This window comes from Chelonia mydas, chromosome 23 (genome assembly GCF_015237465.2).
Source record: "Chelonia mydas isolate rCheMyd1 chromosome 23, rCheMyd1.pri.v2, whole genome shotgun sequence".
In the NCBI taxonomy this organism is placed as follows: domain Eukaryota; kingdom Metazoa; phylum Chordata; order Testudines; family Cheloniidae; genus Chelonia; species Chelonia mydas.
Genome location: NC_051263.2, coordinates 1,248,484 through 1,261,248, shown reverse-complemented (window position 1 = coordinate 1,261,248; position 12,765 = coordinate 1,248,484). Strand labels below are relative to the sequence as shown.

The following is a 12,765-nucleotide window of genomic DNA, read 5'->3' as shown; positions in this document are numbered from 1 at the left end:
GAGGACAGGAGAAAATCAACACAGATTTTATAGCGTCTACCGGAGGGGAGGGTGGGGGAGAATAAACCCTCAACAAGAAATCACAGCGATGCCAGATAGTCCACGGCCGCCCCACATGCAGCCCCCGGGTCTCTGCCCCCCACCTCAGAGCCCCCCCGCAGGACCCACGTCGCTCCCAGCACAGGCCCAGCTGCTCTAGAACGGCTCCTCGGTCACAGCTGGGGGGGGGGTTTGGCCTCTTCCTCCCATCACCCTTCTGTAGCCCCCACCCCTGGGATCCCACGTGGCCCATGTTGGGGGCAGGGTGCAGCCTTGTTCGCGGGGGGCTGGGCCCCACAGGGGGGCAGGGAGGGAAACGAGCCCAGCGGCCCCGTGGCGTGCTGTGAATTTGGGGGGGGGGGGGAGAAATCGCCATCAGCTGCATGGAGGGGGGGCAGCAACTGGCACTGGGGGGGTGGGACAGTCGCTCCGGTGGGCTTTGCCCCCCAGCACTGGTGGGGCATGTGGTGGTGAAAGGAGGGGCTCCAGGTGGGGCAGGAGAGTTGTGCCCTGTGGGGGGGGGAGGGGAATCTGGTTCTGCAGACGCCCCCCCTTCCCATCACCCCTCCTGATGCCATAATAACCCTGGGGGAAGGTGGGTCCCACCCCATCAAATTCCACTATGGGGCTGGGGGGGGGGCGGTCTCACAGACCAGGGGCTGCCACCACCACCAGGCAGGCTGCTTGTGTGTTCTGGGGGGGGGCATCCCCCCACCACAGATGTCCCCCCCCAGGAAGCCATGGGGGGACAATTTATCCCCTCACCAGAGCTGGGGGGGCTCCCCCTGGCATCACTGGGGGGCCGGGGATCTGCCCCAGGCGGGGGATGGGGTCGTCGTGCATTAGGACTCACCCCCCCCGGAGCCCCCCAGCCACCTCCTCGGAGGGGGAAAGGAAACGAGGAGACCGCCGGGCACCAAGCGCTCTGCCCGGGGGGCCGGGGGGGCCAGGCCTGGGGGGCCCTACGCAATCAGCTCCTTGTAGCCGTCCCGCTGCCCACGACGCAGGATCTTCAGCTCCGTCAGCTGGATGTAGCGCAGGACGTTGGTGTCTGGGGACAAGGGGAGAGGGCTCAGGGGGAAATTGGCACCCAGCCCCCGCCCCCCACCCTGCCCCCCGAGCGCCCCCTGCTGAGCCCCCGCCCCCCCAGCACCCCACAGGGCCGGCCCTGCCAGGGGAGACCCCCCCCGCTGAGCCCCCGCCCCCCCAGCGCCCCACGGGACCGGCCCTGCCAGGGGAGACCCCCCCTGCTGAGCCCCTGCCCCCCCAGCGCCCCACGGGGCCGGCCCTGCCAGGGGAGACCCCCCCCGCTGAGCCCCCGCCCCCCCAGCGCCTCACGGGGCCGGCCCTGCCAGGGGAGACCCCCCCTGCTGAGCCCCTGCCCCCCCAGCGCCCCACGGGGCCGGCCCTGCCAGGGGAGACCCCCCCTGCTGAGCCCCTGCCCCCCCAGCGCCCCATGGGACCAGCCCTGCCTGCCAGGGGAGACCCCCCCGCTGAGCCCCCGCCCCCCCAGTGCCCCCTAGCGCCCCATGGGACCAGCCCTGCCTGCCAGGGGAGACCCCCCCGCTGAGCCCCCGCCCCCCCAGTGCCCCCTAGCGCCCCATGGGACCAGCCCTGCCTGCCAGGGGAGACCCCCCCGCTGAGCCCCCGCCCCCCCCAGTGCCCCCTAGCGCCCCATGGGACCAGCCCTGCCTGCCAGGGGAGACCCCCCTGCTGAGCCCCCCAGCCCGCTCCCGGCAGCCCAGCGCCCCGTGGCAGGACCGAGGCCACGCATGGCGCTTGCTCCGGCCGCCCACCTGCGGGCTCCCGGCTCTTGGCCTCCTTCAGGTAGAGCAGGGCGCGGGCGTAGTCCCCGAGGTGGTAGGAGGCGATGCCCGCCCGGTACGTGGCTTTGAAGTTGCTGCCTTGTTTCTCCAGCACTTTCAGGCAATATTCCCGCACCCGCTCGTAGTTCACCAGCTCTGACTGCAGCAGGCAGGCTGGGCAGGGCAGAGGGGCCGTCAGTGGGGCTGGGGACGGGACGCCCACCCCCTCGCCCGCCGCGCCCTGACCCCTGCGTGGCTGGGACCCTGGGGAGCCGAGCTCCATTCGCTACCTTCCTGGTCCCCCAGCTCAGGGCTCCTCCCCGCCCCCCAGCCCTGCCGGTGCCCCTCACTCCCGACCCACAGCCCCTGCGACCCCGGCCCTGGGCTCCCCCCTGCCCCCCAGCCCTGCCGTTGCCCCTCACTCCTGACCCGCAGCCCCTGCTACCCCGGCCCTGGGCTCCCCCCTGCCCCCCAGCCCTGCCGGTGCCCCTCACTCCTGACCCGCAGCCCCTGCTACCCCGGCCCTGGGCTCCGCCCTGCCCCCCAGCCCTGCCGGTGCCCCTCACTCCCGACCCGCAGCCCCCTGCTACCCCGGCCCTGGGCTCCTCCCCGCCCCCCAGCCAGCCCTGCCGGTGCCCCTCACTCCCGACCCACAGCCCCTGCTACCCCGGCCCTGGGCTCCCCCCTGCCCCCCAGCCCTGCCGGTGCCCCTCACTCCCGACCCGCAGCCCCCTGCTACCCCGGCCCTGGGCTCCTCCCCGCCCCCCAGCCCTGCCGGTGCCCCTCACTCCCGACCCACAGCCCCCTGCTACCCCGGCCCTGGGCTCCTCCCCACCCCCCAGCCCTGCCGGTGCCCCTCACTCCCGACCCACAGCCCCTGCTACCCCGGCCCTGGGCTCCTCCCCGCCCCCCAGCCCTGCCGGTGCCCCTCACTCCTGACCCGCAGCCCCTGCTACCCCGGCCCTGGGCTCCTCCCCGCCCCCCAGCCAGGCCTGCCGGTGCCCCTCACTCCCGACCCGCAGCCCCTGCGACCCCGGCCCTGGGCTCCCCCCTGCCCCCCAGCCCTGCCGGTGCCCCTCACTCCCGACCCACAGCCCCTAGTATCCCAGGTGAGGGGCTGGCCACAGGATGTGTGTCAATTTAAAAGGAATTGAAAACAAAAGCGTTTCCCAGGCAGCCCCTGCCCCACCCTGCAGCCACGTGGGGTCCCCTGGGGAGTTGCTCACGAGAGGCTCCCGTGGGGTCCCCCGTGGCCTGGCACACGTGGGTCCCAGCCGCGGCCCAGGGCCCCGCTCTCTGGAGCCTGCGTGGGGGCTGGAGGAGGCGGCTCCCTGGGGCTTCCCCCCGCGGCCCGACTCGGTGACAGGCGGACGCACGTGGCCGGGGCATTGGGAGCTGCGAACTGCAGGACCCCGACCCTCCCCATTGCCTGGCCTCCTGGGTCCCCCATCCCTCAGCCCCCTGGGTCCCCCATCCCCCTGCTGGGCCCTGGGCTGCCCTTGGCCTGTCCCGCAGCGGGCTGCACAGGTTGCTGCAATGGGGCTCAGGCAGGGCACCTCAGGGATGCCCCACACGCCAACGCGGAGATGCTAGAAGCCCAGGGCCCCCGGCTCGGCTGCTCCCACGGGTGTTTACTGGTGCAAAGCATGAGCGAAACACTCGTGCGAAGTGCCAGGTGGCATGGCGCACCAGTGTAAACAGCTGCCCCTGGGGCAAGACCCCATGTCATACGGGCCCAACCCTCGACCCAGCTCTGGGGCCCACCTCCTGACTGACCCCAGCCGGACGGCAGGCCCTTGCCTGGGCCCTGTCAGTCAATTCACAGCGGGGCTCGAAAGCAAGAGGTACCAGCCCCACTGAGCAGCCCCTGGTAACGCCGCACCTGGAGTGAAACTCCAGCCCCATCGCAGGCAGGAGTGACTCCGGATTGACCTCGGCAGGGGGGCTGGGACCAGAACCAGCCCTGACCCGTCGCAGGCAGAAGTGACTCCGGATTGACCTCGGCAGGGGGGCTGGGACCAGAACCAGCCCCGACCCGTCGCAGGCAGGAGTGACTCCGGATTGACCTCGGCAGGGGGACTGGGACCAGAACCAGCCCCGACCCGTCGCAGGCAGGAGTGACTCCGGATTGACCTCGGCAGGGGGGCTGGGACCAGAACCAGCCCCGACCCGTCGCAGGCAGGAGTGACTCCGGATTGACCTCGGCAGGGGGGCTGGGACCAGAACCAGCCCCGACCCGTCGCAGGCAGGAGTGACTCCGGATTGACCTCGGCAGGGGGGCTGGGACCAGAACCAGCCCCGACCCGTCGCAGGCAGGAGTGACTCCGGATTGACCTCGGCAGGGGGGCTGGGACCAGAACCAGCCCCGACCCGCCGCAGGCAGGAGTGACTCCGGATTGACCTGGGGAAGGGCTGGGATCAGAATCCGGCCCCATGTCTACCTGGCAGGGGGGGTCTCCCCCCCACAGATGGTGGCTCTGCCAAGTGACAAGTGAGGGAACGAGCTGTAACTAGTCTGTCCGTCCCCCCACAGCCCTGGGTCAGCACCTACCCGTCAAGCTGTCGTAACACTCCACCTCGGTGCTCTCCACCAGCCGCAGCTGCTCCTCCGTCAGCGGGCACCGCCCCGGCTCCGGCGGGCTCTGCTCCGGGCTGGCTGCCCCTGCCCGGCCCTGCACCCCCTTGAGCTGCAGCAGGGCGCGGTGGTATTTCCCGATGGCCTCCCGGAATTTCTTCTCCTTGTAGCAGCGGTTCCCCTCCACCTTGAACTCCACGGCCTTCCGGATCTGGCTTTCCGCCGCGCCCTCCTCGGCGCGGGCCCGGTGCCCCCCACCAGCCTCGGGGCAGCCCTGGCCCGGCTCCTCCATGGCCCTGCTCAGAGGCAGCGAGCCATGCCGGGCGGAGGGGAAAGCCGGTCTCCTCGGGACGAGCCGGAGGGCTGCGCGGTGCAGACAGCGGATGGGGGCTGGGGGGGCCTGGCCAGGCTGTGACTCCAGCGGGGGGGGTGGGGGGAGCAGCGAGGACGAGGCGCCGGCTGGCTCTGCAGCAGCAGCACCGGGAAAGCTTCCCCAGATGCATTGTGGGAATATCCCATCGCACCGCAGCAGCGCTGACCTGAGATGTCTCCATGTTAAAAAGCCAGGAGTCCCTTTCGGCAGGGGTGGGGGGAGGTGATCGGGGAATTAATCCGGGGCCCTCCCCTTTGCAAACCCTCCCCTGCCGGGCAATTGTTCCCAGCACGCCTGAGTCACAACCTGCAGCCTCTCCAGGCTCCCCCAAAGCGCCTCCAGGGCTGGAGGGGGGAGGGGGGGGGGAAGACGATGCGTGTGTGTGTGCGCGCGCGCGTGTGCGCCTGGCACCTTGCACAGTGGGGCCCTGTAGGCATCCACCCCCCCCCCCAACTCACCACTAGCCCAGCCCTGGGCGCCCCCCCAGCTCTGCCGGTGCCCCTCACTCCCGCCCCGCAGCCCCCGGCGCCCCGCAGCTCTGCCAGTGCCCCTCACTCCCGCCCCGCAGCCCCTGGCGCCCCCCAGCTCTGCCGGTGCCCCTCACTCCCGCCCCGCAGCCCCTGGTGCCCCCCAGCTCTGCCGGTGCCCCTCACTCCCGCCCCGCAGCCCCCGGCGTGCCGGGACCTCACGCCGGACCCTCGTGCGGGACCCCCGTGTTGTGCAGACAAGCAGGGCTTGGTCTGAGCCAGCGCCGCCAGCTACGACCCACCCGTTCTCTGGGGGGCAGAGTCCCTCCCCCCGCCCAGGGAAACCACCAGAAACCTGCCCCTGCTGGCAGCCTGGGCCAAGGGGCGAGCAGCCAGAGCTGGGGGGGCCCCTCTGGGGCGGCCCCCCCCCGGTCACACCCAGCGAGCAGCTGGCTCCAGGGGGATTAAAACTCACTTTATTCAACAAACGCGCCCGGCCTGTTTCTTATCCCACCAGCTGCTTTTTTCCTTTTCTTTTCTTTTTTTTTTTTTTGAGGCCCGTGCGGGGGGGGCGAGGGGGGGCTGGGAGCCAGCCTGGGGGATGCTGTCCACGCCCCCAATCCCAGCCCCCTCAGGGCTGCCACAGGCCCATGGCCCAGCCCCCTCCACCCATAGCCGAGGGGCACAGAGGGAGACGGGGGGCAGGCTTAGAGAAAACCCCCCCGTCCCCCTGCGCCCGCCTTTCTGCACCCCCAGCTGTGCAACAGCCCCACGGCCCGCCCGGCCCCCTTCCCTAGCAGGGGCCAATCACCAGTCACAGACACCCCCCCAGAGCAGCTGGGAATCCCCGGAGATGCCCAGGCCCATCCCCGCCGGGCTCAGGGTGCCTGGCTCCAGCAGCGGGCGAGGTAGTCGGAGGTGGCGATGGCCGGGCTGGTGCTGGCCCCCAGCTTCTGGGGGCGCGAGTATTTCAGGAACACGGCCTGGAGGGTGGAGCTGCCGGCCCGGAGCGCGGCCCTGGCCATGGAGCAATGTACAGCGCCGAGCGCCTCTTCGCTGCAACGAGAGCCGGGGGAGGGCGTCACCCAGCGCGGGAACCCCCCCACCCCCCACCTCCTGGAGAACCCCCCACCCTCCTGTCCAGCACAGGGCCTGTGGCTCCGTGGCCCACCTGGGCCCCAGACAGCTGGACACCCCCCCCCCCCACGCCTGCACCCACGTCACCCACCTGTAGAGGTAGAGCTGCGTGGAGCCCTCCGGCCCGGTGCCCAAGCCCCCGGCGCCCGCCTCCTGCAGCACCCGCTGCGCCAGGCCCAGGGCAGCCGCAGCCAGCTGGGCCGGCTCGAACGCCACGCAGTCCGCCTCCATCAGACACAGCTCCATGAAGTACATGGCCAGGTGATGGACCTGGGGGGGCACACGGGTCAGACCGGTCCACAGCGCCCCCTGCCGCTGGGAAACCCAGCGCCCCTCACCTACCCCTAGACCCCACTCCCCGCCCAGAGCCAGGGAGAGAACCCAGGAGTCCTGGCTCCCAGCCCCCCCCCCACTCTAACCACTAGACCCCACTCCCCGCCCAGAGCCAGGAATGGAACCCAGGAGTCCTGGCTCCCAGCCCCCCTGCTCTAACCACTAGACCCCACTCCCCGCCCAGAGCCAGGAATGGAACCCAGGCGTCCTGGCTCCCAGCCCCCCCTGCTCTAACCACTAGACCCCACTCCCTGCCCAGAGCTGGGAATGGAACCCAGGAGTCCTGGCTCCCCGCCCTGCCCAGCTCCCCAGCCTGCGGCCGCAGCAAGACCCCGGCCCCGGCGCTCACCTTCGGGCCACAGTGGCCCAGGGCCGCCAGCAGCCGCAGCAGGTGCAGGGGGCTGGTGAAATGCAGCTGGAAGTTGAGGCGGGACAGGACCTTGCGCTCCATGCGCAGCAGCTCCCGGCGGCTGAACGAGTCCTCGGTCATGAAGCAGAGCTCGGCTGGCTGCAAGGGAAGCAGGGCTGGGCCGGGCGCCCCCACGTCTCACCTCCCAGCCCCCCAGCAGCTCCTGCGGCCGGAACAGCAGCCAGCCTCCCCCAGCCCCTCCTAGAAACAACAGAGCCCAGGAGTCCTGGCTCCCAGCCCCCTGCTCTCACCACTAGACCCCGTGTGACGAAGTGGGGGATTTTCTTGTTTTTTCTGTGTTTTCCAATGGGTTGCATGCAGAGGGGGTGGGACTCGGTTTCCCTGGGTGTTACGGGTTTAACGAGGGGAGGGGAGAGGGAGTTTGTGGGGGACACAGGACCGGCAAAGGACCTTGGGACCCCGGCCAATGGCCTGGAGAATGGAGACCCCGGCGACTGGGGACCTGGGGACCCAGAGGCCCAGCTCGGGAGTCCCAGCCGGGTCTGGCCAGTGGGGGGACAATGGGCTGTGGGGAGAGGACCCCGGTGACCTGACCAGCTGGTCGCAGCCAGGGGGGCCAGAGGACAAAAGAGGGGAGAGGGGCCCAGGTGACCCTGTTTACCTAGAGAAGAGACAATGGACAGAGCCAGGGAATCTCAGAGGCCCAGCTGGGAAGCAGGGGGCCTCGGGGCTGGAGAGGGGGAGCAGTCAGAGCCCCCCTGGATGCAGGAGAGACTGGGATGTGCTGGGCTGTGGGAGGCCGGGTGAGTTTCCTGTGCTGGGTTCGGACTCTCAATAAACCCTCCTGTTTCACCCCAGCTGAGAATCGCTCCGGGCTAGGGAACAGGGAGGCATCATTCCCTCTGGGAGTGGAGGCCCCGGGGGGCCAGAGCGAGTGGACTCCCTGAGGGGCCCACGGTGAGAAACAGGGGTGCTAAGGCTCGTAGAGGTGCAGCTCCAGGAGGTGCAGGGGCTGGACCCCCGGGAGAGAGTGGACTCCCAAGAAGGGCTGTCTCACTGAAGGGGGTTCCCCCCAGGGACCGCACGGGCCAAGAGTGGGCATGACCTGAGAGTCCGTGACACTCCACTCCCCTCCCACAGCCAGGGAGAGAACCCAGGAGTCCTGGCTCCCAGCCCCACCTGCTCTAGCCCACCAGAGCCGGGGAGGAACCCAGGCGTCCGGGCGCCCTGCCTTACCTCGGGGAAGGTGCACTCCTCCACTTTGCAGGCCACAAAGAGGCAGGTGACACCCAGCAGCTGCAGGGCCGGGACCCTCACTCGCGCCACCTTCATGTAGGCATTCATCAGGTAGACGGCCAGGTAGAGCGTGTCGTCCGCCAGGCCCAGGTACTCCTGGGGGGACCAGGTCACCAGAGCAATCGTCACCAGAGCAACCGGAAATGGGGGCACAGGGACAGGGCGATGGTGCCGGGGGGGGGCACTGAGTGTGATCTCTTTATCCTGGGGGAGGGGGAATTATTGCCCATTTTATGCAGGGGGAAACTGAGGCACCATGAGGTGGGGAGAATCCTGCCCAACCATCTGCCACAGGGGTAGAACCCAGGAGTCCTAGGCTGCCCCTCCCCCTCAGGGGCAAACCCAGCCCAACCCCAGCCCTCTTCGCCCTCCCCTGATCCCAGAGGCTCCGTGCCCAGGGACCCTGCCAGGGCCGGGGGTGGGGGGGGGGGGTGTCGGTCTGCCTGGTGTGGGGCCGTAGGGTCCCGGGGGGGCAGTGGGGGGTTCCACTGATACCTACATGCACCTGCACGAGCCAGTCGACGATGAGCGCCCGCATCTCGGCCGTCACGGTGCGCGGCACCTCCCAGCTCCGGAAGACGTAGCTGGATTGTTTCCTCTGGGGACGGGAGAGAAACATGGGGATGGGGCAGTGGCCGAGCCCAGGGGCCGGAAGGGACACGCCACGGAGCTGGGCCAGAGCTGGGAGAGAACCCAGGAGTCCTGGCCCCAAGCCCCCCCCGCTCTAACCACTAGCCCCCACTCCCCTCCCAGAGCCGGGGAGAGAACCCAGGAGTCCTGGCTCCTAGCCCCTTCTGCTCTAACCACTAGCCCCCACTCCCCTCCCAGAGCCGGGGAGAGAACCCAGGAGTCCTGGATCCCAGCCCCCCCTGCTCTAACCACTAGCCCCCACTCCCCTCCCAGAGCCAGGGATGGGACCCAGGAATCAGCCAGGGCCTTTGGGTTGCTCCTGCCAAGGCTGGGGGGGGGGGGGGGGAGGCGGAGCCCCATTTTTCATCATGTGGGTAGTTGGGGGCGGGGCTGGTCCAACCCCCAAAAATGCTGCTCCCCCCACCCCCGGACATCAGCCATGGGGCAGCCAGGGAGCCATCATCATGTGACCTTTAACCCCCCCCCCCCCCGGCCATGCTGCCCCCTTCCCCCCCGGCACGCACCATCATGCTGGCGAAGATGTCCAAGGCGTATTCCCGCTCCAGGGCCATGCCCAGGCTCACCAGCGCCTGCGTCAGCTCCTCGGCCAGCGCCCCGGGCACGCAGAGCAGGGGCTGGCCCCCCCCGGGCGGCCCCCCATCGGGGCCCCCTGCGGGGAGAGACGGGGTCACCAGCCACGCTCCCCCCAGCACCCCGGGCACAGAGAGCAGCGCCCGGCCCCCCCCCCGCCGAGTGGCCCCCTGCGGGGAGAGACGGGGTCACCAGCCATGCTCCCCCCAGCACCCCGAGCACAGAGAGCAGGGGCTGGCCCCCCCCGTCGGGGCCCCCTGCGGGAAGAGACGGGGTCACCAGCCACGCTCCCCCCAGCGCCCCGGGCTGGCGAACTCTTCGCTCACGGCCCTTTGGTCCCATTGCTGCGGGGCTCCCCACCGGCCCCTCCACCCCAGAGGCAGGTGCATCGCGGGCTGCCCGGTGTGCAGCTCCCCCGTGCTGGCACTGGATGGCGGCACCCTGGGCCTGCAGCCTCCTGCCCCACGGCCCACCCCTCCGGCCAGGCCCCTACCTCCCTGCAGGACGGGGTTCGCGGGGACCCTGGGGCAAACAGCTGCTGCTTTCTCAGGCGCCGCCTCTCGGACCCGGCTTCCCTGCGGCTTCTTCTGCGGGAGAGAGGGGTGGGGGCGGCGGGAATGCCACAGGGCCCTGGGCGGAGAGCTGAGAACGCCCCCGCGCCCCGTCAGCGCCCCGCTGCCCTGGGGGAGCCAGCCACCCTAGGATGACGGGTCTGTGACCCCGAGCCCCCCGCCTCCAGAGCCTGGCAGCCCCACACAGAGCCAGGACCCTCAGCCCCAGGGGAGGGGAGCCGTGAGTACTGGGGGCATTTGGGAGAAGGACCCCGGCGTCCTGGCCGACACCCCTTGTCACCGGGGCAGGACAGAGGCCCCGAGACACTGCCAGGATTCACCGCCCCAAGCATGGGCCACGCCTCCCCATCCGCCCCCCAGAATCACAGCAGCTGGCCAGGGGCACATGCCCCCAGCACCCCCTGCTGTGTGGGGTGAGCAACTCTTCCAGAGCACTTGGGGGGCAGGGAGTTTGCAAACAGCAGGTTTGGGGCGGGGAGAAGCTGATCTGCATTTTCAGCAGCCCCACAAAGCTCAGGGCAACTGCACTGCACCCCCCACCCCTGCACCCCCCTAACGCTGGGCTGGCCCAACTGGGGGCCTTCTTGGACACTTCTTCCTGCCCCAGCGGGGACCCCTCCAAGCCACCGTGACCCTCGCTGCACAGTCCGAGCTTGGACAATGCCTGCCTATTAGGTGTGTTACGGTAGCACCCAACAGACACCCCACCCCTCTGACTTAGATCAGGGCCCCCCACGGGGCCGGGCACGGCCCAGACCCTGACTGAGCTCAGGGCCCTGCCCCAAGGAGCTCCCGGTCTGCACAGGCAGAGGAAGGCTCCTTCTCCCCATGGGACAGGTGGGGAAACTGAGGCACATAGCTGGGGGGCAGATCCGGGGTGGCAGTAGCAGAGCTGGGAGCCGAGCTCGGTCACCTCAGAGCCAGTCCGGCTGCTCTCGAGGCTGCAGCCCCTGGGGCGGTGGGTGCCGCACAGACAGTGAACGGCGCCCCCCCCCCCGCCCAGGGGCTCCAAACTCACCTTCGTGGCCCCCTTGTCCCCACCAGGGCCCTTGTTCTTGCTTTTCAGCGGCTCCCGTTTCTCTTCCGCCTGCAGCTGCTGAGAGACCCGGGCATCAGGGGGTCGGGGGGTGACCCCATCATGGGGGGGGTTCCTGGACCCCACAACATCCCCTAGGGGGCCTGGGAGCCAGAGTGTGGCCTGGAGGTCGCTGCCCCCAGGCTGAGCTGCCTCTTGTCTGGCCCCTGAGGCTGGGAGGTCCCAACCTGGGCCCCAGCAGGGAGCCCCCCACAGGCACCAGCCCCCCACAGCGCAGCCCCAGGGGAAGGCCGGTTCAGGACTTCTGGGTTCCAGCCTCAGCCTTTGGGGGGACGCTGGAGGGGAGCTTGTTATGGGCACAGGATGCCCCCACCTGTGCTCAGGACCCAGGTGTCCAGGCCCAGTGAACCCGAAATGGGCAAGGAGGGGTGGGACTCGCTTTCTGTGGAGCTGGGCCAAGAGCCCAGACTGACTCACCGGAGGTGAGGGCAGGGGGACCCCCCTCTCCCATGTACAGCCCCCCACCAGGCCCCACAGGGGAGGGGAACAAACTTGGCTCCCCAGGGGGCACCCCCCATGGTTACTGGAGGGGGAATCTCCCTGGGCGGGTCCTGGGGTACCAAGGGCACCCCTCTGAGAGCAGGGGGGCAGCTGGAGCTCAGTGGCCTTTAGCAGCCTCCCAGGCTTGGGCTGGTCCTGCGGGGGCCGCGTCCCGGTACCGTTCTCTGCTGCGGGGGCCAGGCTCTCAACTCATGGTACTTGGGGGGTTGGCCCAGCGCAGCCCACATCATCCTGCCCGAGAGGAACAACTGTGGGTGGGGGAGGGTAAAGGCACCAGCTGCAGGCCCTAACCCTGGCCCTGGCCCTGCTAATTAAAGCTTCGTTAGGGGTCAGCTGGGGGCCCCCACGCACTATTGGTGCATCTCAGCCCAGGTTAGTGGCTGGCCATTGGCTCAGGCTCGGGGCGGGGAGGGATAGAGATCAGACACACCCCCCCATGGCTGCAGGGAGGGGGGTCTATTCCCAGGGGCTGAGTCTGTTCAGCCAGCCCCGGTCCTGGCATGCAGCAGGGTCGGGAAAAGCCCCTGGCCTGGCCTGGCCTGGTCCAGCGCACGACGGGAGCAGGGAGCATTTCTCCCCTTTGGGGACGTCACCAAAGCACCCGGCAGGTCCAGCCCAAGCAAGGGCAGACCCATGGACAAAATGAGGGGCTGCGGGTCGGGAGTGAGGGGCACCGGCAGGGCTGGGCTAGCAGGGGCTGTGGGTTGGGAGTGAGGGGCACCGGCAGGGCTGGGGGGGGCAGGGCTGGGCTAGCAGGGGCTGCGGGTCGGGAGTGAGGGGCACCGGCAGGGCTGTGGGGGGCAGAGCTGGGCTAGCAGGGGCTGCGGGTCGGGAGTGAGGGGCACCAGCAGGGCTGGGCTAGCAGGGGGCTGTAGGTCGGGAGTGAGGGGCAGAAATTCTTGAGAACAGTATTTGTGGGAACAGCCCCAGGGCAGCAGGTGCCGCGCGTCTGCAGCCAGAGCAAGGAGGGCAGCAGGGGC

General features: G+C 70.0%; 2 protein-coding genes across 7 annotated transcripts; both read right to left on the bottom strand.

The window, feature by feature from the left end:
* Window positions 1-10: 10 nt before the first annotated feature.
* TTC9B (tetratricopeptide repeat domain 9B) lies at window positions 11-5,103 on the bottom strand. The gene is made up of 3 exons (XM_037884350.2): window positions 4,396-5,103; window positions 1,836-2,018; window positions 11-1,090 (listed from the first exon to the last, which is right to left on the bottom strand). Exons 1-3 carry the CDS (start codon window positions 4,709-4,711, stop codon window positions 1,002-1,004), a joined length of 588 nt encoding a protein of 195 aa, XP_037740278.1. The 5' UTR covers window positions 4,712-5,103; the 3' UTR covers window positions 11-1,001.
* Window positions 5,104-5,439: 336 nt separating this feature from the next.
* On the bottom strand, window positions 5,440-12,096 carry LOC119564346 (cyclin P). Of its 6 annotated transcripts, none has more exons than XM_043534582.1 (9): window positions 11,944-12,096; window positions 11,207-11,284; window positions 10,110-10,200; window positions 9,550-9,695; window positions 8,895-8,993; window positions 8,336-8,491; window positions 7,079-7,237; window positions 6,488-6,666; window positions 5,440-6,315 (listed from the first exon to the last, which is right to left on the bottom strand). In XM_043534582.1, the coding sequence occupies exons 1-9, from the start codon at window positions 12,013-12,015 to the stop codon at window positions 6,138-6,140; spliced, it is 1,158 nt and encodes a 385-aa protein (XP_043390517.1). In that variant the 5' UTR covers window positions 12,016-12,096; the 3' UTR covers window positions 5,440-6,137. The 6 variants fall into 6 exon arrangements, with proteins under 6 accessions (XP_043390517.1, XP_043390518.1, XP_043390520.1 ...); XM_043534583.1 differs by having other exon boundaries at window positions 11,207-11,281; XM_043534585.1 differs by having other exon boundaries at window positions 5,441-6,315; window positions 9,550-9,683.
* Window positions 12,097-12,765: the final 669 nt, after the last annotated feature.

Coding starts and splice junctions, on each gene's coding strand:
- TTC9B (XM_037884350.2), bottom strand. CDS start 4,711: ATGGAGGAGCCGGGCCAGGGCTGCCCCGAGGCTGGTGGGGGGCACCGG. Junction 2,019..4,395: donor GTGTTACGACAGCTTGACGG/GTAGGTGCTGAC, acceptor TGCCCTGCCCAG/CCTGCCTGCTGCAGTCAGAG. Junction 1,091..1,835: donor CAAGAGCCGGGAGCCCGCAG/GTGGGCGGCCGG, acceptor CCTTGTCCCCAG/ACACCAACGTCCTGCGCTAC.
- LOC119564346 (XM_043534580.1), bottom strand. CDS start 12,015: ATGATGTGGGCTGCGCTGGGCCAACCCCCCAAGTACCATGAGTTGAGA. Junction 9,696..10,109: donor GAACCCCGTCCTGCAGGGAG/GTAGGGGCCTGG, acceptor CTCTCCCCGCAG/GGGGCCCCGATGGGGGGCCG. Junction 6,316..6,487: donor ACGCAGCTCTACCTCTACAG/GTGGGTGACGTG, acceptor CTCTCGTTGCAG/CGAAGAGGCGCTCGGCGCTG.